Genomic DNA, 19,309 nt, shown 5'->3' with positions numbered 1-19,309 from the left:
ATTGAGGAGGTGAAGAAGCGCAGGTGAGTGAGTACTCGAGGGAAGAATATCGGCAGTGATGACGTCGGCAGCAGAGCGTTTGTCGACAATCCGGGGAAGTCGAACATATGATTTGCATCTCTCTTGTCGGATGCTCACAATGCTCTACGACGCAGGTTGATCATCATGTCGGTCGCGTCGCAGCGAGCCCTCGACTACCTCGAGGGGCAGCCCGGTATTATCTTCAACAGGCTATACCAGCAACCTTCGACCGCCTTGGCCATCTTCAGGCGCATGTTGCCGCACTTGGGTGAGTTGGACGTACAAGGCAGCATTCTTCTCATGGGAGTGAAGCTGACAAGCGATAGCCAAGAACCTGGTCATGGCTATGCTGTTCATGCCAATCCCACTAGCCGCCTCCGACCTCGAAACATGGGTCAAGCCGGACACGGGCAGTGTGCGCGCACGCGATCAGTCGCTCAACATCCTCCTTAGGCTGAAGGTCCTCGAGGAGACTCGCAACGATCAGAACAGACCGGCGTATCAACTTAACAAGGCCTTCCGAAAGTCTCTGCGCCTGGCTCTGACTGGAGGCGGAGATCATCGCTCTTTCGGTGTACCGTCAAGTACGCCGGACAAGAACGAAGTGACCATCGACTTTCTCGACACGTACGCACGCCAACAATGGGAAAGCATTTTGTACTACGTCGTCGGTAGCGCTGGCCAAGGCTTGGGCGGTGCGGTCAACATCACCGCAGGAACAAAAGAGTTGCTGGAGAGTGGAGGTTTCGTCTTGACCAAGGGCAGGAACGCATACATTACTCGCGACGGCTTCTCTTTCTTATTGCAAGAAACGAACGCTCAGATCTGGACTCTTCTCATCGAGTACCTCAAGCTTTCAGAAAGACTTCAAATGGACGCTGTGGATGTTTTGAGTTTCCTCTTCACGCTTGGTTCGCTTGAACTGGGTGTTTCTTACACGACAGAAAACCTTACGCCGACACAAGCCCATATGCTGGACGATCTCTCGGACTTTGGTGTCATCTATCGTCGTGCATCAGACAACTCACGCTATTACCCCACACGACTCGCGACCACTCTGACATCAGACTCTCCAGCTCTACTGAACACATCTCTCTCAGCCAATTCTATGGGAGTCACGCCGACTGGCGGGAACACGGTCGTCCCTCAAGAGACGGAAAAGGGATACATCATCGTCGAGACAAATTACCGCATATACGCCTACACATCCTCGCCTCTCAACATTTCTATCCTATCCCTCTTCGCAAACCTCAAAACCCGCTATCCTAACATGTTGACCGCAACTCTGACAAAGTCATCAATACAACAGGCTATTGCCGCGGGAATCACTGCAGATCAGATCATCACATACCTGACGACACATGCACATCCCATCCTCCGCAAGTCAACGCCCATTCTGCCGCCAACAGTAGTCGACCAAGTACGACTATGGCAGCTGGAGAACGAGCGCATGAAAGCCACGCCTGGCTACTTGATCAGGGATGTTGGTACGCAAGAGGAATACCTGAGAGCTGTGCAACACGCCGACACAATCGGTGTCCTGACATGGCAAAACGATACAAGGGGCATATTCTTCGTGACCAAATTCGAACAGATGGCACAATACTTCAAGGCGGCTGCTAGAAGGAGAAGAGATGATGAAGGAGGAGCAGATGAGGCTACACCGAGATAGTCATGGTTGACATGATCCAGCAGGAATGGTTATGGATTTTCCCACTCTCCGCCTTTTGTCATGGCGTTCTGGGTAGAGAGGGCTCGAGGATGACCCGAGCATGCTGTTTTTTTTTCGCCATATCATAGCTAGTTATGGAATATCATTATGCATATAAATACCACACGTCTTTCGATAACAGCGATCGATGGCTAGCCCGCTCTTTCAGGTTATTTTCATGGTGACCTTGCCATGATGGCCAAAGAAGATGACTGGTGCAGGGTAAAGCCAGCTAAAGCGTGTGCATGTGAGACGGACTTTTCAAACTCAGCGTCGCGATCCTGAAGCCTGTCAACAACTGGAGCACGCAAAATGAAGCAGCCTAACACAACCGAGCTACTTCTAAATCGATCAGAGGTACCAAAATCATACCCACACGGAGCAAAAAGGCCTCAACCCGAGATCGAATCGGGGACCTCCTGCAATTTCGGATAAACCCAAAGCAGGAATCATACCACTAGACCATTAAGGCTTGATTATGGTCGAGTCCTGGAGAAGCTGATCTATGTTTCGTCAGTTTTTTGGCATGTGGGGCGGCTCATCGCCCCACAAGCGAGCTTCCAAGCTCTCGACATGATTGCAACATCAGTCAAGCACGACACTCGTCGGCGGGATGTACTCCGTCGTGTATACCGTCGTAGTCGTTTATGTGAAACTCAGCACTATGCAACAACATCAGCATGGCAAGTATCAGCAGTGCACGCTGGAAATCCCACTCCAACTTCAACTCCATGCCAGCCCCACGAATTCCTCATTCGGAGCTGCGGCCAATAAACATGACCTCCACTTCGGGATGCTGCGGCGAGCTGTTGGGTGCCGAGTCAACGAAGGTAAACACCCTTTTCGTCATGGCATATTAAAACGCGGACCGTTCGGCCTGCGCTTTTTCGGAGCGCGAGCATGACAAAGCCACCACGTAAGTCGTAACGTTGGTAGGCGCGAATTGTGGTTAAGGCTTGACGCAAGGTCCGGCGGTCAAGTATGATTATAGATCTCGTCTTCCGGAAAGAGCGAAAGCACAAAGCATTCGAACCCAAAGGCTTGATTCCGCACTCTTCTTGACACCTTTTTTATTTCTTGAGAGTCCAGACCTGAAGAAGCCACACGAAACGATAGTACCCGATCACATCATGTCCTCCACGTCGACGCTTCTGAGAGCCTTGACCAGGCCCCCACAACTCTATACTGCTTTAACTGGACGAGCTTCCACTTCTTCCAGCAGTTTTATTCCACCTTCTCGCTTTTCCTCTCTTAAATATCTCTCACACCCTCGTATCTCTTCTGCACACTTCAGCAGCACATCAAGAACATCAACGATGGCTTCTTCCAGGGATTTCCTCAAGGCCGTCGAAAACCGCAGAAGCATCTACCAATTGACCAACAAGATCCCCATCTCTGATGCTCGTGTTGAGGAGATTGCGAAACACAACATCCTCCACGTTCCCAGCAGTTTCAACTCACAATCTACCCGTATCGTTCTTCTCCTCAATGAGGAACACGAGAAGTTCTGGGAGATCACCAAGGAGGTCCTGAAGCCTCAGATGCCCGAGGAGCAGTTCCCTCAGACTGAAAAGAAGCTTGACGGCTTCAAGGCTGGTCACGGCACTGTACGGCTTCCATGCTTCGAGCAGGCGTGATGTCGAATATTTCACTGACTGAATGCACAGATCCTCTTCTACGAAGACCCCAACCCCGTCAAGAAGCTTCAGTCTCAGTTCGCTCTCTACGCTCAGCACTTCCCCGGCTGGGCTACTCAATCCAATGGTAAGATATCAAGCAATCTGCTCAGACCGACCCTCATACTAAGACACCTCCTAGCCATGGCACAATACCACCTCTGGACTGCCCTTGAGGCAGAAGGCTGTGGCGCCAATCTTCAGCACTACAACCCTGTGGTGGACTCAAGAGTTTGCACCGAGTGGAACGTACCTCAGGAGTGGGAGCTCAAGGCTCAGCTTGTGTTTGGTGGTGTCGCAGAGGGTGCCCGCGAAGCTGTCGAGAAGAACCCGAAGCAGCAGCAGCCCCTCGAAGAGAGACTCTTCATCCACGGCAGCAAGGCTTAGATGCACACGACTAGCCAAGAGCAGAAGTGCAATAGAGGGTATATACAGCATTGAGGACGGACTCAAGCAGATTCATAATGTTGGCAGGAGCGTGATGAAGCCAGCACCTTTCTTCAAAGCTTCCCTTTCTCTTCTCCACTCAGCTTGACGTCGGCTGCAGCTTGCATGACATCCCTTGTCAAGATCTCGCCCTTTTCCTTCTTTGGTTGTAGTCTCCCCATTTTGATGAGTCTGACGATCATGTCCTCATCGCCAAAGTGCGAGTTGTGGGCAAACTCAGGCTCACGCCCATAAGCCACCCTCGCCGCATCAACCAGTATCCGCGCAGTCATGCCAAAGACCCTATACCGTGGTATATCCAGTGCATCTTTCTGTGCCAAACTCTTATCTACCTTCTTTGCATGGCCAGATTTAGGTGCCGGCTTGCCATATGCCTGAGCAGCTCGATCTGCCAACAACACCGGGGCTTTTGACTCTGGCGAACATGGCGCAGTGGCAGCATCAAGTCTTGTGTTTTCCACCTCCTGACTCCTAAAGACCGACTTTTGACTCACAGGGACATGAAACATGTGCATCCGCCATGGTTCATGATACCAACTGTGCCATGCCCCTCTATACCATTCCCCCTCCACAACACCATCATCCTTCTCTTTCAAAAACTGCTCGAACGGTGCAGTAAACACAGCAGCAACTTCTCTAGCATCCAGCTTCGGCAACAAATCCTTCGCAATATCCGAACTCCCATTCAAACTCCTCAACCAAGCAACACAAGGTCTCACCCCCAATTCAGTCATTGCAAGATTCATAGGCAACTCCGTCAATTCTTCCATACTGTATCCCTTTGGCAACTCGTCATCATCACTCGGAAACCCAATCTCTTCTTCTGCTTCTCGACGTGCGGTTTGCCATGCCGTTTCTTGTTCCGTATCGGCTTTTCCTCCAGGTAGCGCGGCCTGTCCGGCATAATTTCGCAGTTTTGCACTTCGGATTGTGAGGATCACGCGGAGGTCGCCGCGGCGGTCGGCGAAGAGGAGGATTAGGACGGCGGCGCGGCGGGTCAGGGGGAGTTTGGTGTATTGGGATGGTGGGGGTTTGAAGGCGCGAAGGCGGGCTAGGGCGGCCTGGTGAGGTTTAGTACTGCGACTTTTACAATCCACGTAGACGAAGATACGCACTGCGGATGCTTGCGACAAGGCTGCCATGACTGTGTGTATTGTGATGTTTTCATGTTGCTTGTCAAAGGATGATGGGTTCACGATTGGGGGGCTTCCTCGAGCCGAGGTATGTTTACTCGGCGTTATAAGCTACTAAACTCCGTCACCTCTCATCTCCACATGCATGATGTCATGCATACAGGAAGAATGTTCAGTAAAGGGAGAATGTTCATGCAATTGTACAAGGTATGATTTGCTTGTCGGTGTCGACAGAGATCTATACACAAGATTAGGAATGTTTTCCTGTCCCATCTTCCAACAACTTATGCAGCTTTTTGTCCTGTGCACTCGAGAATCAAAGCAAAAGGGAAAGAACCAATGGTCAGTGAGGCTAAGCAAGAACGCCATGGGTATGCAACCAGACAGAAAAAGGAGTGGAAGTTCAGATATGCCATATTATTACCCGTCCATGCGATAGAAAAGTGAACAAGAAGAGATGTGAAAGGGGAGAAAATTAATACTCAAGGATGTCCATGCGGTTTGTCGCTTCGTTCCGCTTGTCGTGCAATCTCTGTGGGAGCCTCGCCAGCGTCTACAGGAGCTTGCATGTGTTGAGCCTTCTGTGCACTTCGCTGCCTCTCCTTCTCGTCTTCACTGCTGCCAGCGGAAGTGTCGCCTTCCTGTGGCAAGTCACCACTTCGGCTTTCTCTTCGCAGTTTCTCGGCCTTGTCCTTCAACACTTTGGCCTCTTCCGCTGCTCTTTGTGCGCGGACCTGCTTGCGCCACATCGAAGAGTATTTGCCCTTCAAGTCGAGGAGCTCCTGATGTGTACCACGCTCAGCAACGCGTCCCTCGTGAAGAACGCAGATCTGATCAGCCATGGTGATGGTGGAAAGTCGATGGGCAATGACGAGCATAGTCCTGCCTTGGGCCAAAGTCATGAGAGCTTCTTGGATGTGCTCCTCGGTCTCAGTATCCAAAGCAGCAGTAGCTTCATCAAGAAGAATGATGCGAGGGTCCTTGATGATAGTGCGGGCGATTGCGACGCGTTGCTTCTCACCACCAGAGAGACGGAGACCACGCTCACCAACCTTGGTGTTGTATCCATCAGGGAACGAGAGAATCTTGTCGTGGATTGATGCAGCTTTGCAAGCCTCAAACACGTCTTCATCGCTTGCCGACGGGTTAGCGTACTTGAGGTTGTACATGAGCGATTCGTTAAACAGGACAGTATCTTGAGGAACGACACCGATATGTCTGCGAACGCTGTCGATAGACACATCTGCTACGTCGTGTCCGTCGATCTGGATTGTGCCAGACTCGGAGTTGTAGAAGCGGAAGAGGAGGCGGAAGACGGTAGATTTACCACCACCAGATTCTCCAACCAAAGCGGTCGTGGTACCGGGTTTGCAGTGGAAGTCGAGTCCCTTCAATGCAGGCTTGCGAGCGTCATATGCAAAGTGAACATCGTTGAAGCGTAAATCGCCTTCGCAGCTGGGCAAAGCCGTGACTCCGGGAGCATCGACGACGGTCGGCTCTTCCTTGAACAACTCAAGCATGCGCTCAGAATTGATCATGGCGCTCTGGATCATGCGGTAGAAGGTACCGAAGAAGTTCAGAGGTCCCTGCAATTGGGCCATGTATGTTAGCAGGACGACAAACTTGCCAACACTGCGTTGACCAGTAGTGACTTGATAAGCAGCAACGAAACAAGCGACCATCAAACCAACCATGAATACCATGTTCTGTGTGACATTCATGAAGTTGAGCGAGATGACGACCGAGTACTCTGCCTTTTGGTACTTCTCAACTGCCTGACGATATCTGTTAAACTCGTAGGCTTCGGCATTGAAGTACTTGACAGTTTCGTATGAGACCATGGAGTCGTTCTTCACGGCATCGACTTCTCTGTCAGAGTTGACCATCTCTCTACGAATCTCGGCACGCCACTGTGCCATGCGAATAGTAAGGTAAATGTACCAGAAAGTGACCACGGCGACAATCAAGGCGTAGTAAACATCAAATCTGATGAGGAAGTAGCCAATAGCAACGAACAAGTCGACGAGCATGGGGATGACCTGGAAGGTGACAGACTCCAGGAAGTTGTTGATGGCATTGCCCTTTCCCAGAGCTGAAAGCACCTCACCAGTCTTCTTGCCTAGATGAAAGTCCAAGCTCAAACTATGGACATGCTCGAATGAGGCGATTGAAAGCTCGCGGAAAGAATACTGGCTGACAGGAAGCCAGATGATAGAACGGGTGGCACCAAGTAGGCCGTTGTTTCCTTGAAGTAGGCGGTAGAAGATGTACAGACATATGGCTTTCCAGGGCATGCCGGTCTTCTCTTCATCAGCAAGCTCATCGGTAATATTGCCGGCCTGGATGGGCACCAAAATCTGGATACCGCGTTGGATAAGCATGATGATGAAGCAGACGACGACAACAAATTGGAGCCTGCGATCCTTGGAAGGCCAGAGGTAAGGGAAGAACATGGAGTAACCCCTGATGTATTCCCACCAGCTTCTAGAAGGTGTGGTGGTTGGCTTCTCCCAGCCGGCAGGAGCATCGGTAGCCTTTTTCGGTTTATTGTTTCCATTTGGTTGGGTAGCACCATAACCATTGGCTCCGTTAGCGGATCCATTGGCGGAGCCGTTGGCGGCACCGGCTTCAGCGCGGTCCTCAGCAAGAAGTCCAGTAGTTTCGCTCGTGGAGGCTTGGTTGGCGTCTTGCTTTCTTTGACTTCTTGCGTGCAGCGTGACGAACAGGACATAGAAGGCCACGAGAGCTAGAAGGAGGATTACGCGGACAAGATCCAACGTGACACCAGTAATTTCCCATTCAGTCATCTCTCTTTCTAGGTGGCCGCCGGACGGATCTCCAGCCTTGGGTTCGTGATGTGCGTGGGTATACAAGGCGAAGGACGAAGCGAGGAGGACGGTTTCCATTGCAGCGGCGAGAGCCCATGACGAAGCATGGACCCAGGTAGGCGAAGGTTGAGTATCAAAGATGGATATGAGGATCAAGGTGTGAACCATGAAAGCACCGACGATGTAAACCTATAGATTGCACGTACTTAGTATGGGTAGAGATGGTGCTGAAATGACCATGTTGCTTACAACCGTGGCTTGTCCACACCACCATTCCTCCTTGCGCGCATACAAGGCATGGACTACTACAGTGACGGCATTGCCAGCGAGAGTAAGAGTAGCAGCCAGAGCCAGCCACTCGAATAGCAACTTGCGCGGTCTACTGAAATCGAGGAAAGTATTCTTCGCTGCGGGTGCCTTCTTCTTCGGCAAGGGTTTCCCGCCAGGACCTAATTGCGCTTCGGACACGGCATTGTCGGGCTCGTCGCTTCTAGCAGATAGGATGCTGCGGATGGTGAAGGTGGTGAGGAAATAGGAGAGCAATATGATGGGATATGCGAAGTGTACGATGGTGAGGAGACGCTGGGCTTTATGTTCGGCGACCCAATGGCCGTGTCGGTGTTTCATGTAGACGGTCGCTGCGGAATTATCGACTGGTGATGATTCCATGTTGGCGGTGACCAGGGTGCGAAAGCCTGCGTGTCGAAGGGGCGGGAGTGTGGGCGAAAAGAGAGGACTCAGGACTGTGAGGAAAAGCCGACGACAAAACTCTGCTTCTTCAATACGGTATTATTGCAATTGCCACCGCCCGACGGTAGTCAGCATCTTCTACTGCCGTCTATTGCGACGCGTTTGTAGTAAGTCACGACTCTCAGGTACGCCATGCACTCCAGACAACGACGACGCCGATTGCAGCATGGCGCCGCTGTGGCGATGATCGGATGCAGCAGCCGGTCCCAAGCCAAGCCAATCTCGAATGAGTACCTGCCCGACTCATCGCTTGCGGACCAGGTTTGTGGGTGCAGATGACCTGATCTAGCTGCTCAATCTATTAGCCACTATTTACTGCACGCGACCAGTTACTTTTCCAACTCGCTCTGCAAACCACTCCTCAGCTGGCTCTTATCGTCCACATGGCCTGCATACCGTCGCTGAAAGTCCAAACTCTAATCGACACTGCTGCCTCTCGTCCCCACTGAAAGAGGCTGTGAGTCGATCAGCTGTTCGTTCGACTTGACACGTATTGTCTGATTTGTAAACACGTCAACACCATACACCGTCTTCCTTCAACTTCTCTTTGATCTGGCCGAGGACAAAGCAGTAACCAGACGGTGCATCTTGCATTCTCGTCACGAGTCGAGACATGCTGTGGCTGCAGCCTTCATGCACACCCTCCGCACCTCAACGCGCTTGTGGCTGTCATCCAAGCACTTTTGCACTTCCGCGCGGGTCTCCAATTCCCACTTCAAGCGACGACAGAAGTCCGAATCTATCCTGAACCACACTGTCTAGCCAGAGATATCGGCACACTGTGATTCGCTTGCTCACCTATAATTTTCGATATACCCTGCTATCATCTTCTGCAAAGAGGGACCCAGACCGTCCTCTACAATTCTCACTGCTCTCTCCACCTATGCACGACCACCTCATATTGCACAGCTTATATACGTTGATGTTGTCTGTGTTTACTTACCAGATGGATTTCGTTGAGGTGACACCGACCTAGTGTTGCACAATTGCAAAGAAAGCTTCACGGTTACTCACAGAATCTGACAGGCTATTCGCATGCTTGACACGAGAAAGCATCCAGACCAAGTCGTCAAGCATCAGCTCTCGACTCGTCGACAACAGACCCTGCATGAAAGGTTCGGTGTTGATCGACAATACGTCGAAGCATTTGCTACACGGACCGCAGCCGTATTCACATTCCTTCGAGATGCAAGCGATAGATCGAGAACATTCATCATGTGCTTATGCCGGTGCTCTGACATACTCTAATACCACTATGCGCTAACGTGAATCATTAATTCGCTTTCCTCAGACCCTATGGCTCTCAGGAGGACCCAGGTAACTTTTCCTCACACCACCAAGATCAACAACAGCCTTCTGCAGAACAACACCAGGCTCCAGCTCCCAAATCTTCAGCTTATGCGCGCCAGGACCTGTGTAGTTCCAAGTAGTCGCGTTATACCAAATCACATCTGCAACAGCAGTCAACCAACCAGTAGGGTTAGCACCTTGGGGTTGATCGATGATATATTGACGCGTCTGAGGCTTTTGATCATCGAGCTGCACGGCATAGCGAAGAGGGCGATCAGGGACAGTGTTTAAAGAAGTACCGAGGTATAGTGTGACGTTGACGGTGTTAGGAGTGTACTTTGAGCTCGTTCCCATGTTTTGATCCATCAAGACTCCTGAGCTCAGGTTTGTAAAGGTGTAGAAGTCGTATTCGAGTGCTGGAGCAGTCGTAGTTGTGAGAGAGTCTGCGGTGACTGGGAACAAGGTAACGCCTGAGAGCGTGCGAGATAGACCTGGGATGACTTCATAGGATACTGATGAGTTGCCGCCGTTTGAAATTGAGGAGTAGTGTTCGGCTTCGATTGAGACGGTACGGTCGGATTCGACATGTCCATTGGTGAAGTTTGAAGGTACGGCAGTGTTGTTGTACGAGATGACAACTCTTGGCACGCTGTACTGAGTACCGTAGTCAGCAGAACTCGTAATGTTGATCGTAGTCGTGTTGATCGCGCCATGAGCGACCTTGGACCAGTCGACGGACACCCAGATGCGGGTATCAGTAGTGCCGTTGGGAGACAATGTGCCAGTCTTTTGAGTAAAGTTCAAGTATGGCACGCTAGATTGGACGTTCCAGGTGATCTTCTGAGTGCCGGTATGGAAGACATCGATCCATCTGGCGGGACCATAGGGATCGAGGGTCGGAAGGTAGAGCGTCATGGATGAAAGGGAGTGGAAGCGATCGTCACCAGGGACGGTGGCGTTGGAACCTTCGACAGCAACACCCAAGTCTCCAATCAGACCACGCTCGGCCATCTGCACGTACTGAAGAGGAGGAAGTGCTTGTCTCATAGGCTGCTGCCAATATTGATAGCCAATATGAGTCTGGTCCATCATGTGGTTCCACTTGCCATTCAGCAGCCCGTTGTAAGACTTGGAAAGTTGGTGGTCGTATGAGAACTGGTTCTGCACGTGTTGTGCAATAGCATTAGTACTAGTACGTCCTTGCTGAGCATACACGTTGTTCTTGGCAGCAGAAATCATAATGTCGTAGTAAGTGCGAGCAGCTGTGACAGGGTGATAGACCATCTCGAAGAAGGCAGGCTGTGTGGCGACGGGCAGTCCATCAAGGATGCTTTGTGCTGTTTTCTGTAGTGCAGTCCACTCAGCGAGCACAGTATTCGCCTCATCATAATTGATCCAACTGAATGTGTTAGGATCGACTTCCTCGAACTTTCTACGTCCAGCAAGCAGAGAATACTTGTTCATGAGTGATCCAGTTTGGGCTGCAACCTCGGGACCGAACTCACGAGACGCCCAGAGCTCAAGCCATTCAGGAGTACTGTCTTTGTCCCAGCGGTTGATATCGTAAGCAAGATCGAAGAAGTGAGAGATCGGCAATTCAAGAGGTTTGAGGTCTCCGACATTGACAACCCAAATCTGTCTGGCTTGTCTTTCATAAGCAAGATGCATCTGTTCCCAAGTCTTTTGGTTGAGGACAGTGTTGATCCACTTGTAGTCTCTCGGGTCGCCGACGTAGTCGAAATGGTAGTAAACACCAGCACCTCCGCTTCTGGAGGTTTCGTTGCCAACGGGGAGTCTTCGAATGTTGCCCCAGTTGTCGTCCGTCCAGAGCAGAGTGATATCTTCCGGAACAGTCATACCGGCCTCGTAGTAACCTTGGACTTCCTTGTACAGACACCACAATTGAGGCACAGCATTGGGATCCATGACGCTGGCATTACCAAAGACTTGAGCAAGAATGTCGCGCTGGGCAGACACAACGTTCTCCAGAAGCTCGGTCTCGATACCAGCCGAGAGTGCTGTGTCACCTGAGCCACGCATACCCATGGTGATGACACCCTCGTATGGACGCAGTCTTTCTGCGCCAACCTCGAAAAAGGGGTAGATAGAAGCATTGTTCGTGGACCATGACCAGGTTCCGTTGCCAAATTCATTCCATTCCTTGGTCGAACGCATCATGGGTTCGGTGTGGGAAGTACCCATCACAATACCATAGGCATCGGCCATGTTCTGACTTCTAGGGTCATCAACATTGAACATTGAGTTCCACTGAGCAGGCCACAAGTAGTTGGCCCTCAGACGAAGCAGAAGCTCGAAAACGGTGTGGTAGAAGTCGGCGCCAAAATTCGAGCCATACTCGTTGAAGCCAAACTTCTCGTTGACATAACCGGTCAGAGCAGGTGCCTCGTCATTAAGGAAGAAGCCTCTGTACTTGACTGACGGAGAAGGCTGAACTTTGGTGGTGTTCATGGCGTAGATGGAATCGTGCTTCTGTGGAGGAGAATCGGCCCAGAAGTACCATGGTGATACGCCGATCTGCTCGGACACGTCGTAAATTCCGTAAACAGTTCCTCTTCTGTCGCTACCTGCAATGACCAGAGCCTGGTCCACGCCTTCCATTGGGTTCGCTACCATGGTGGATGTGAAAGCTTCCCATGTGCCGTTGATCGCAGAGACATTGATCTTGCCACTCTGAATCAAAGCATCGATGAGCGAAGAATTGCCAATCGTTCCCGCAATGATAATTCCTCCTTTTGATCCAGAACTTGTCGTACTGAATGTGGTCAAGCCGGTTATGTTGAAGATCATCGAGGCGTTGTTTGGGTTGCCGCTGAAGTACGAGCCAGCATTGTAAGCTGGGACACCAGAGGCGTCGGATGTGTTTGACAGAATGACAGATCCGTTGGTGCCAGTGATTCGGCCAAAGTCTTGGGACAGATCATGAGCTGCCTTTAGCACAGCAGGCCAATCATTGTTGTCTGCCATGATCTGGACAGAAGAGCCTCGCGAGGCCAGTTCATGCGATCCGGCGGAGGCATTGAAAGCAACAGTGGCATTCTGGCCAATGGCCAGAGCCGAACCTGCGAGAGATAATATAGATAGTAGTGGTCGTAACGGAATCATGGCTGTCCTGTCATCTACAAAGACATGCAAGAGTGATCAACTTAGCTTCTACGAGATCACCATCAACTACTTATACTAGGATCGTCAGATGCAAACCCCTCCTGACAGCATTCAGGCACTGTCAGGACCTCGTATGGATCTTGAGCAGCATGGATAGACGATGGATGTACCGGGTATTCTGGTTAAAGTGAGAAAGTTCGTGATCTACAAACTGACATGATGTGGTTTAGGCATGGGATCAGCATGCGTTTGTGAAGAACAAGAACCTAGACAAACCTTGGCTGCAGACGTCGGAAAGTGGAGTTTTCAAGGTGGCAGGGCAGCCGGGTAAAGATGAGAGTAGACATCAAAGGCCGACGAATACCGAGGGCGTTCGTACATGTTATTGAGGATGGTGAATAACTGCGAGCACACGCGCGATTCGGCAGGCGTGATGTAGGCTTGCCACGTAGACTGATCAATCACAATGGCGAAAGCTGAGAAGAGTCACAGTAGCAAAAGGAGAAGAGACGCTGCTGCTGTTCTGGTCGGGATGTAAAAGTAAAAGTGGCTGGCTCCTTCCCCGCAGCTTGCAAGACGGAGAAACTCTTGCGGGGAAAAATGCGGGTGACAGAAAAAGATGGCTGCAACGCAGAGCGAAGAACAAGCAAGATTTCGACTTTATCCAAACGAACTTCCTCCTCTCACAACGAAGCCATGGTTCAAGGTGTCGTAAAGCAGAAGGTCAAGACTGAGCCCAAGAAGTGCGTATTTATGATAATCTACCGTTCGAGCTTGCGACTGATTATTCTCTGTGCAGGGGCGCAAGACCCACTGGTCCTCAGACCGGCAACAGAGTCTTGAAGCCCAAGAAGGCTGCTCTCATCAAGCAGAACAACATGAAGAAGGTCCGCAGACGTCAAGACACAATCTCGCAATGAAACACGAACCTGACACCCACGCAGAAGCATTCCGCCGGCCTGATAACTTTGACTGAGCGCTCGCTCGCCGAAAAAGCCGGACATCTTGAGATGCTCAAGGGCGGCAAGAAGGACAGACTTGAGAAGGCCAAGAACAAGGCTTTCAACAAGAAGTAAACCGCTCGTGCCTTGAAAGAGTTGGAGAACCGTGTGGATTATGCATAGCGTAGGCGTTCAGGATCAAGAAAGGGAGGAAGCATACATGGCGCATCATGGGACGACACCATTAAATGGCATGTTGTCAAACACAGCCGGATGATGTGACCAGGACAGTAATCGACTTGTCATACGGCAATACCAAGAATCATATGTTGCTATAAGATACACCATTTTGTCGCATTCGCCAAAGCACCATGCTAAACGTTGATTGTGAAGACGCATCCCATCCCCCAAGAAACAAGAAACCCATAAACGCCCTAATCATCAGACCGAAGAACGAGGGCATGGAGCAGCCAGTTTTCAAGCGTTATTGGCAGCCTCGACTGCACGCAGGCCCTCGGTGCCGTATGGGCTGACATAAGGACTGCCGCCGACGGCGCTCTCTCTTCTGATTTCCACGACATCGTCATCATCAGCAGCATGAGAATCACGGTCTGGGACACCGCCTGGCTGGCCACCACCGGTCGAGCTGCGAGGCCTCATGCCATTGCTGTTGAAGCGTTCTGCGCTAGCACTCTCATTCTCCTCGCCCATGCCATCGACCGATGGCCAAGTGCGTTCCCAAAGCCAAAGCACTTGATTGAAGGCACTGAGGCAGCGGGACATTTGCTCACGACCATTAGGTGACGTCTCAGCATTGGCGAGCTCATCGACAACAGCTTTGCAAGCATCAACAAACTTTGCGAAAGCTGGTGATGTCCAGTTGGGGATCAGAGATTGATGCAAAGCAGCGTTGTGTGAGTCACCGTTGGACGAGTACGGCAGGATGGGCTGATTGAGGCTCGACGAGAAGCTGGCAGCATAGGACCATGATGCGCGGTAACAGTGCTCGACAGCCCAGAGAACGACTGCACCTTCTAGCAAGCTCGCAGCGGGCGAACTTGCCGATACGAACAGATCCAGGAAGCTTCTGGTGATTGGGTTTGGCTCTTCTTTTGCAATCTGCAGGTTGTACTTTGTAGCCGTAATCTCAAAGAAGCTCATCTCTCTTCTGACATTGTTCAGGGCGCTGATTAACAAGTCCATGGCACGGTAGTGAGGGTGTGATTGAGAGTTTGCGACGATGGGCAGACGAATCTTGCCAATAAGCTGACCGACAAAGGCAATGTATCCACGCGATAGGTGAGAGTCTTGTGCCAGCCATTGGCCCATTGCGCCAGCACTAAGAGTGCCGCAGCCAGCGTGAGATAGAAACGACGTCTGGGTTGCCGAGGTGAAGGGGGCAGCATTCTGAGTCAAGAGATAGGCGGCAAGACTGGGACTCTGGGCGGGAGGCGCGGGAGTGATAGGAGGAGGCATAGGACGATGGCCATGCTTGATCTGGCCGTCGCGTGTACGCTTGTTGGGTCCACGACGGTTGACCTGGAGGTTTGGGTTGGGTCGCTGTCCCATCAGGAAGTTGCTTCTTTGAGCAGAGGTCGGAGTGGCCTGGAGTGGTGAGTTTGTGATCCCAGACATAATGCTCGTGTCTCCCTCGTCTGGCTGTGGAGGCTCGACGTCGTTCAGCGACTCGACATAGTCTGGCGAGTTGAGGTATTGTTGGCACTCCTGGAGATGCTCAACCTGACGGGTCGTGTTCTTTGCGCGAACGAACCCGCAGTAGGTGCAGCGAACCTTGTTGCACTGTACAGCATCGCGTCAGCCGTCGGAAAGCGACGCGCCTTGATGGCAGCGGTACGCTACCTTTGTTGGATTATCATCCTCTTGAAACTCGACGAAGGCTCTCTGAATGATCGCATTTGCGTTTCTGCCCTGCAACCGAAGTCAGATGTGCTCCGGGGCCATCCGTTGGAACTGTAGAGAAGCCTACCATGATGGATGGAGCAGCTTAATTACGCGATGTGTACTGTATTGCGATGTAAAGAAAGTCGAAAGTGAGTCTTCGGCTGAGCCAATCACCACCAAATTACTTGACCGCGTTTACGCTAGTGCTGAAATGCCAAAGGTGAATGTCTGTAATCAATCGTGAACTGCTCGAACATCAAGGATTACATTTATTACTGCTGGCATGATCACAACAAAATCAAACTCTCATACTCTGATAGTCTAATTTGAGATTCAGTGGTTTGTTAGTGTGAGGGACTCGACAGCGTCGTTGTTGGTAACATCATACACCTACTTCACTGTATCGAGACTTTCTGCTCTCCGCGATTCGGCTTGTGTTCTCTATACTATCTTTGTATTCAACCTACCTACCCGTTCACACCGCGTTTATAAAAGAGATCACGTTCACGTCCAAGAGTTATCAAACACTCAAGGTTGGATCTAACATGTCTGCATCGCAGCAACAGCCCGTGGCGAGCGGCTCGTCATCAAGCGCACAACCTGCAGGTATACAGAAAAATTCTCGTCTTCATCACCATCAAGAACCCTTCTAACGACACCAGAATCATCATCTTCACAACAACAAGAAGTGAAGACTTGCGCACAGTGCGGCAAGCCAGAAGAAGATCCAGAGGAAAAGCCTCTCAAAGCTTGTACGACATGCAAATCCGTCCACTACTGCTCAAGAGAGTGTACCAAAGCACATTACAAAGTGCACAAGAAGGAATGCGCAAAGTTGGCTCAAGAGTACTCCAAAACTGCAGTATTCAAGCCTGCTGTGAGGAGTTCGGCGCCTAAGGAAGGTTTCAAGGGTGGTCTTCAGAAGTGGCAGTTTGACACTTAGGAGGCTATGGGGAATTTGCCGGGCATGGTTTTGCAAGGCATCGCTCTCCGTGTGCAATACTTGGTTACACATGTAGCTGGTTCAATTTACAATACATTTGGAAACCGGGCATCATACATCTGAAGTCATTAACTCACGTGCCCTCTCTAGTGATCTTCCGGTCTGGTAAATGACTTTGCCTTTGTACAGCCTTACTGAGGTTCGGACCGTTGGAGGAGAGACAAGTTGCAATGCTCTTCTTGCCACGACATGAATCTGGTCGTGTTCGAGAGACACGGAAGTGAGAGTTGGAAAGCGAAATAGAGCATTTAGACGTTTGAGTGCATTCGACTTCCTATTTGGGCATACAGAGCCGATGTCACTTTGAAACAGCTTACGAGAGAGCAATAGCCTCAATCTCGACAGGAACGCCCTTTGGAAGCTCCTTGACAGCAACGCAGCTGCGAGCAGGCTTGTGTGAGAAGTACTGCTCGTACATGCCGTTCATCTCGGCAAAGTCTTTCATGTCGGTAAGGAAGACGGTGGTCTGTGAAACGTCAGAAATCTTGCACCTCCGCAGTAGAATCACGATGACTTACCTTGATGACCTTGCTGATACTGCTACCAGCCTCCTCGAGGATGGCCTTCATGCCTTCACATGAAGCCTTGGTTTTGTCGGCGATGCTGCCCTCGACCAAGTTGCCGTTCTTGTCTGCGGGGATCTGACCGGAGACGAAGATGTGCTGGCCGACCTGAACTGCTTGGCTCTGTTAAGGTGTTAGACAATGATCCAGTATTCTCTTTACAGGTGCATGCGTGTTTGAAGCTATGCTCTCGAATCCTCCCGAGAGTTCACGGCGTCGAGATGATGACAGATATGTGTGAAGACTGAGAGAGATGGAACTCAGCAGAAATCAAAGACTGCACGTACGTAAGGGCCGACAGCTATTGTAGTAGTCAGTCAATCGAGCTCGACATGAAAACTGGCATGTGTCCACTTACGAGCCATGGAGTTGGAGGTAAAGATCTTCTTCATCTCAGACATATTGATGGTTGATGTGTGGAGTGATTTGTGGTAGAGATGGTTTTTGAAAGAAGCAGAAGTCGGAGGACGGTGAATAGATCTAGAAGATTGCAAGACAGAACGAGGTAGAAGAAACATGGCGTTGAACCCTGACATCGGTCTGTATGGACGGTTTTGGTCCGCGCTTCCTCTCGAGGAGGGGTCTTTGGTGGGGCAGACTGGCCGATCTCGGGAAGCTCGATGCGGGACATCAAAGGTGAACTGTTTCGAGTAATATTTTTGAACTGTTTACCATACAATTACATCATCTGGCTCGATTACCTGTTGAAAGGAGAACACGGTATGCATACAAGGTTACTATGCGACTCCATATATAAAGCTTTTGGGGTATCGAGATTCTCTTATGCGCGACTGGCCAGCCCGTAGTAGTTTACCTACTTGAGTCTCCAGTTCCAAATGATAAATACAAAGGGGCTGTTTGGCCCTTTCATGGCTGCTTGCTGGCGCCAGCACCACCGGCGTCTTGTACGCTCTTGACATCCTCAGCAGACTCCTTGGTCTGACCCAGAGGCAGCTCCTTCTCGCGGCTCTCGGCATCCTGACCACTGAGCAGAGTGACGACGGGTGCGTTAAGCTTGTCTCTTCCGTGCAAGAACTCGAGCTCCATAAGGAAGAGGTATCCCATGATGTCACCACCAATCTTCGAAACAAGATTTCCGGCAGCCATTGCCGAGCCACCTGTGAGTGGGTTAGTATGGAATCGAGCGCAACAGCTCAAGCGTAAGGGAACATACCAGTGGCCATGATGTCGTCGACGACAAGAACGGTCTGGCCCTTCTTGATGGCGTCGCTCTGGATCTGGAAGAAATCGGTACCGTACTCCTTCTCGTAGCCCTCAGTCTCGAGCTTGCCGGGAAGTTTGCCCTGCTTTCTGACGGGAACGAAGCCAGCGTTCAGGCGGAGAGCGAGCGAGGGACCGAACAGGAAACCACGAGACTCGAGGCCGACAATGACGTCGGGGGTCTTGTCGAACTTTGAGCGGACCTCGAGCTCGAGAGCCTTGACGAGGTCTGCGTGGAGCTGGGGCGACGAGAAGATGGGCATAATGTCCTCGAAGAGGATACCCTTGCTGGGGAAATCGGGGTATTGTCGCAGAGCATTTCTCAGCCTTACTTTAAGATCGGAGAGTTCGGCGGGACCGGAGGAAGAGGAGGAGGGGATGCTTCCTTTGGCGCCATGGGGGTTCAGCTTGGGGTGAGGTGCCGTAGTGGTGGGGTCGGGCTTGGTCGAAGGAGGGTGCGAAGCAGTGGATGCGCGGTCGGCGTTCTGCGTGGTGGGACCCTGGTTCTCGGGGTGGCCGTGAGGCGGGTGTGAAGCGTACGATACGGGAGTTCCTGACATGTTGGACGAGGTGACGGGCTGCTGTTAAATGTCTTTCTACGCGCGGCGGTGAGGGAGAATGGGAAAAGTGGTGATAGAGCACAATTGGAATATGCACGCACCACCCAAAATTTCATGCATGCTCCCGCCCGCCTTCCCGC

At 51.3% G+C, this 19,309-nt stretch overlaps 10 protein-coding genes across 10 annotated transcripts; 4 read left to right on the top strand and 6 right to left on the bottom strand.

Annotated features, from left to right (window-relative positions):
* The first annotated feature begins 83 nt into the window (after window positions 1-83).
* AUEXF2481DRAFT_95770 (uncharacterized protein) lies at window positions 84-1,893 on the top strand. Its single transcript, XM_013490550.1, has 2 exons — window positions 84-289; window positions 348-1,893. Exons 1-2 carry the CDS (start codon window positions 166-168, stop codon window positions 1,691-1,693), a joined length of 1,470 nt encoding a protein of 489 aa, XP_013346004.1. The 5' UTR covers window positions 84-165; the 3' UTR covers window positions 1,694-1,893.
* Window positions 1,894-3,048: 1,155 nt separating this feature from the next.
* Window positions 3,049-3,795, top strand: AUEXF2481DRAFT_3029 (uncharacterized protein; the record flags this gene model as incomplete). The annotated part of the gene is made up of 3 exons (XM_013490190.1): window positions 3,049-3,339; window positions 3,400-3,496; window positions 3,551-3,795. 3 exons carry the CDS (start codon window positions 3,049-3,051, stop codon window positions 3,793-3,795), a joined length of 633 nt encoding a protein of 210 aa, XP_013345644.1.
* Window positions 3,796-3,908: 113 nt separating this feature from the next.
* Window positions 3,909-4,997, bottom strand: AUEXF2481DRAFT_3028 (uncharacterized protein; the record flags this gene model as incomplete). The annotated part of the gene is made up of 2 exons (XM_013490189.1): window positions 3,909-4,916; window positions 4,971-4,997. The coding sequence occupies 2 exons, from the start codon at window positions 4,995-4,997 to the stop codon at window positions 3,909-3,911; spliced, it is 1,035 nt and encodes a 344-aa protein (XP_013345643.1).
* Window positions 4,998-5,470: 473 nt separating this feature from the next.
* On the bottom strand, window positions 5,471-8,443 carry AUEXF2481DRAFT_63441 (uncharacterized protein; the record flags this gene model as incomplete). Its single annotated transcript, XM_013490491.1, has 2 exons — window positions 5,471-8,005; window positions 8,066-8,443. 2 exons carry the CDS (start codon window positions 8,441-8,443, stop codon window positions 5,471-5,473), a joined length of 2,913 nt encoding a protein of 970 aa, XP_013345945.1.
* Window positions 8,444-9,853: 1,410 nt separating this feature from the next.
* AUEXF2481DRAFT_63519 (glycoside hydrolase family 115 protein) lies at window positions 9,854-12,979 on the bottom strand (the record flags this gene model as incomplete). The annotated part of the gene is made up of 2 exons (XM_013490501.1): window positions 9,854-10,192; window positions 10,229-12,979. 2 exons carry the CDS (start codon window positions 12,977-12,979, stop codon window positions 9,854-9,856), a joined length of 3,090 nt encoding a protein of 1,029 aa, XP_013345955.1.
* A 696-nt stretch (window positions 12,980-13,675) lies between these two features.
* On the top strand, window positions 13,676-14,055 carry AUEXF2481DRAFT_3025 (uncharacterized protein; the record flags this gene model as incomplete). Its single annotated transcript, XM_013490188.1, has 3 exons — window positions 13,676-13,722; window positions 13,779-13,866; window positions 13,924-14,055. 3 exons carry the CDS (start codon window positions 13,676-13,678, stop codon window positions 14,053-14,055), a joined length of 267 nt encoding a protein of 88 aa, XP_013345642.1.
* A 342-nt stretch (window positions 14,056-14,397) lies between these two features.
* On the bottom strand, window positions 14,398-15,910 carry AUEXF2481DRAFT_27454 (uncharacterized protein; the record flags this gene model as incomplete). The annotated part of the gene is made up of 3 exons (XM_013490299.1): window positions 14,398-15,720; window positions 15,781-15,849; window positions 15,908-15,910. 3 exons carry the CDS (start codon window positions 15,908-15,910, stop codon window positions 14,398-14,400), a joined length of 1,395 nt encoding a protein of 464 aa, XP_013345753.1.
* A 457-nt stretch (window positions 15,911-16,367) lies between these two features.
* On the top strand, window positions 16,368-16,765 carry AUEXF2481DRAFT_3023 (uncharacterized protein; the record flags this gene model as incomplete). The annotated part of the gene is made up of 2 exons (XM_013490187.1): window positions 16,368-16,428; window positions 16,485-16,765. The coding sequence occupies 2 exons, from the start codon at window positions 16,368-16,370 to the stop codon at window positions 16,763-16,765; spliced, it is 342 nt and encodes a 113-aa protein (XP_013345641.1).
* On the bottom strand, window positions 16,720-17,824 carry AUEXF2481DRAFT_37711 (uncharacterized protein). The gene is made up of 4 exons (XM_013490388.1): window positions 17,747-17,824; window positions 17,676-17,689; window positions 17,344-17,511; window positions 16,720-17,291 (listed from the first exon to the last, which is right to left on the bottom strand). Exons 1-4 carry the CDS (start codon window positions 17,787-17,789, stop codon window positions 17,139-17,141), a joined length of 378 nt encoding a protein of 125 aa, XP_013345842.1. The 5' UTR covers window positions 17,790-17,824; the 3' UTR covers window positions 16,720-17,138.
* A 431-nt stretch (window positions 17,825-18,255) lies between these two features.
* Window positions 18,256-19,169, bottom strand: AUEXF2481DRAFT_27451 (uncharacterized protein; the record flags this gene model as incomplete). The annotated part of the gene is made up of 2 exons (XM_013490298.1): window positions 18,256-18,506; window positions 18,563-19,169. The coding sequence occupies 2 exons, from the start codon at window positions 19,167-19,169 to the stop codon at window positions 18,256-18,258; spliced, it is 858 nt and encodes a 285-aa protein (XP_013345752.1).
* Between the last annotated feature and the right edge of the window lie 140 nt (window positions 19,170-19,309).

The sequence above is a fragment of the Aureobasidium subglaciale genome (assembly GCF_000721755.1).
Source record: "Aureobasidium subglaciale EXF-2481 unplaced genomic scaffold scaffold_5, whole genome shotgun sequence".
NCBI lineage: Eukaryota > Fungi > Ascomycota > Dothideomycetes > Dothideales > Saccotheciaceae > Aureobasidium > Aureobasidium subglaciale.
Note: the sequence above shows the minus strand (reverse complement) of the source record. Positions and strands in the feature narration are given on the sequence as shown.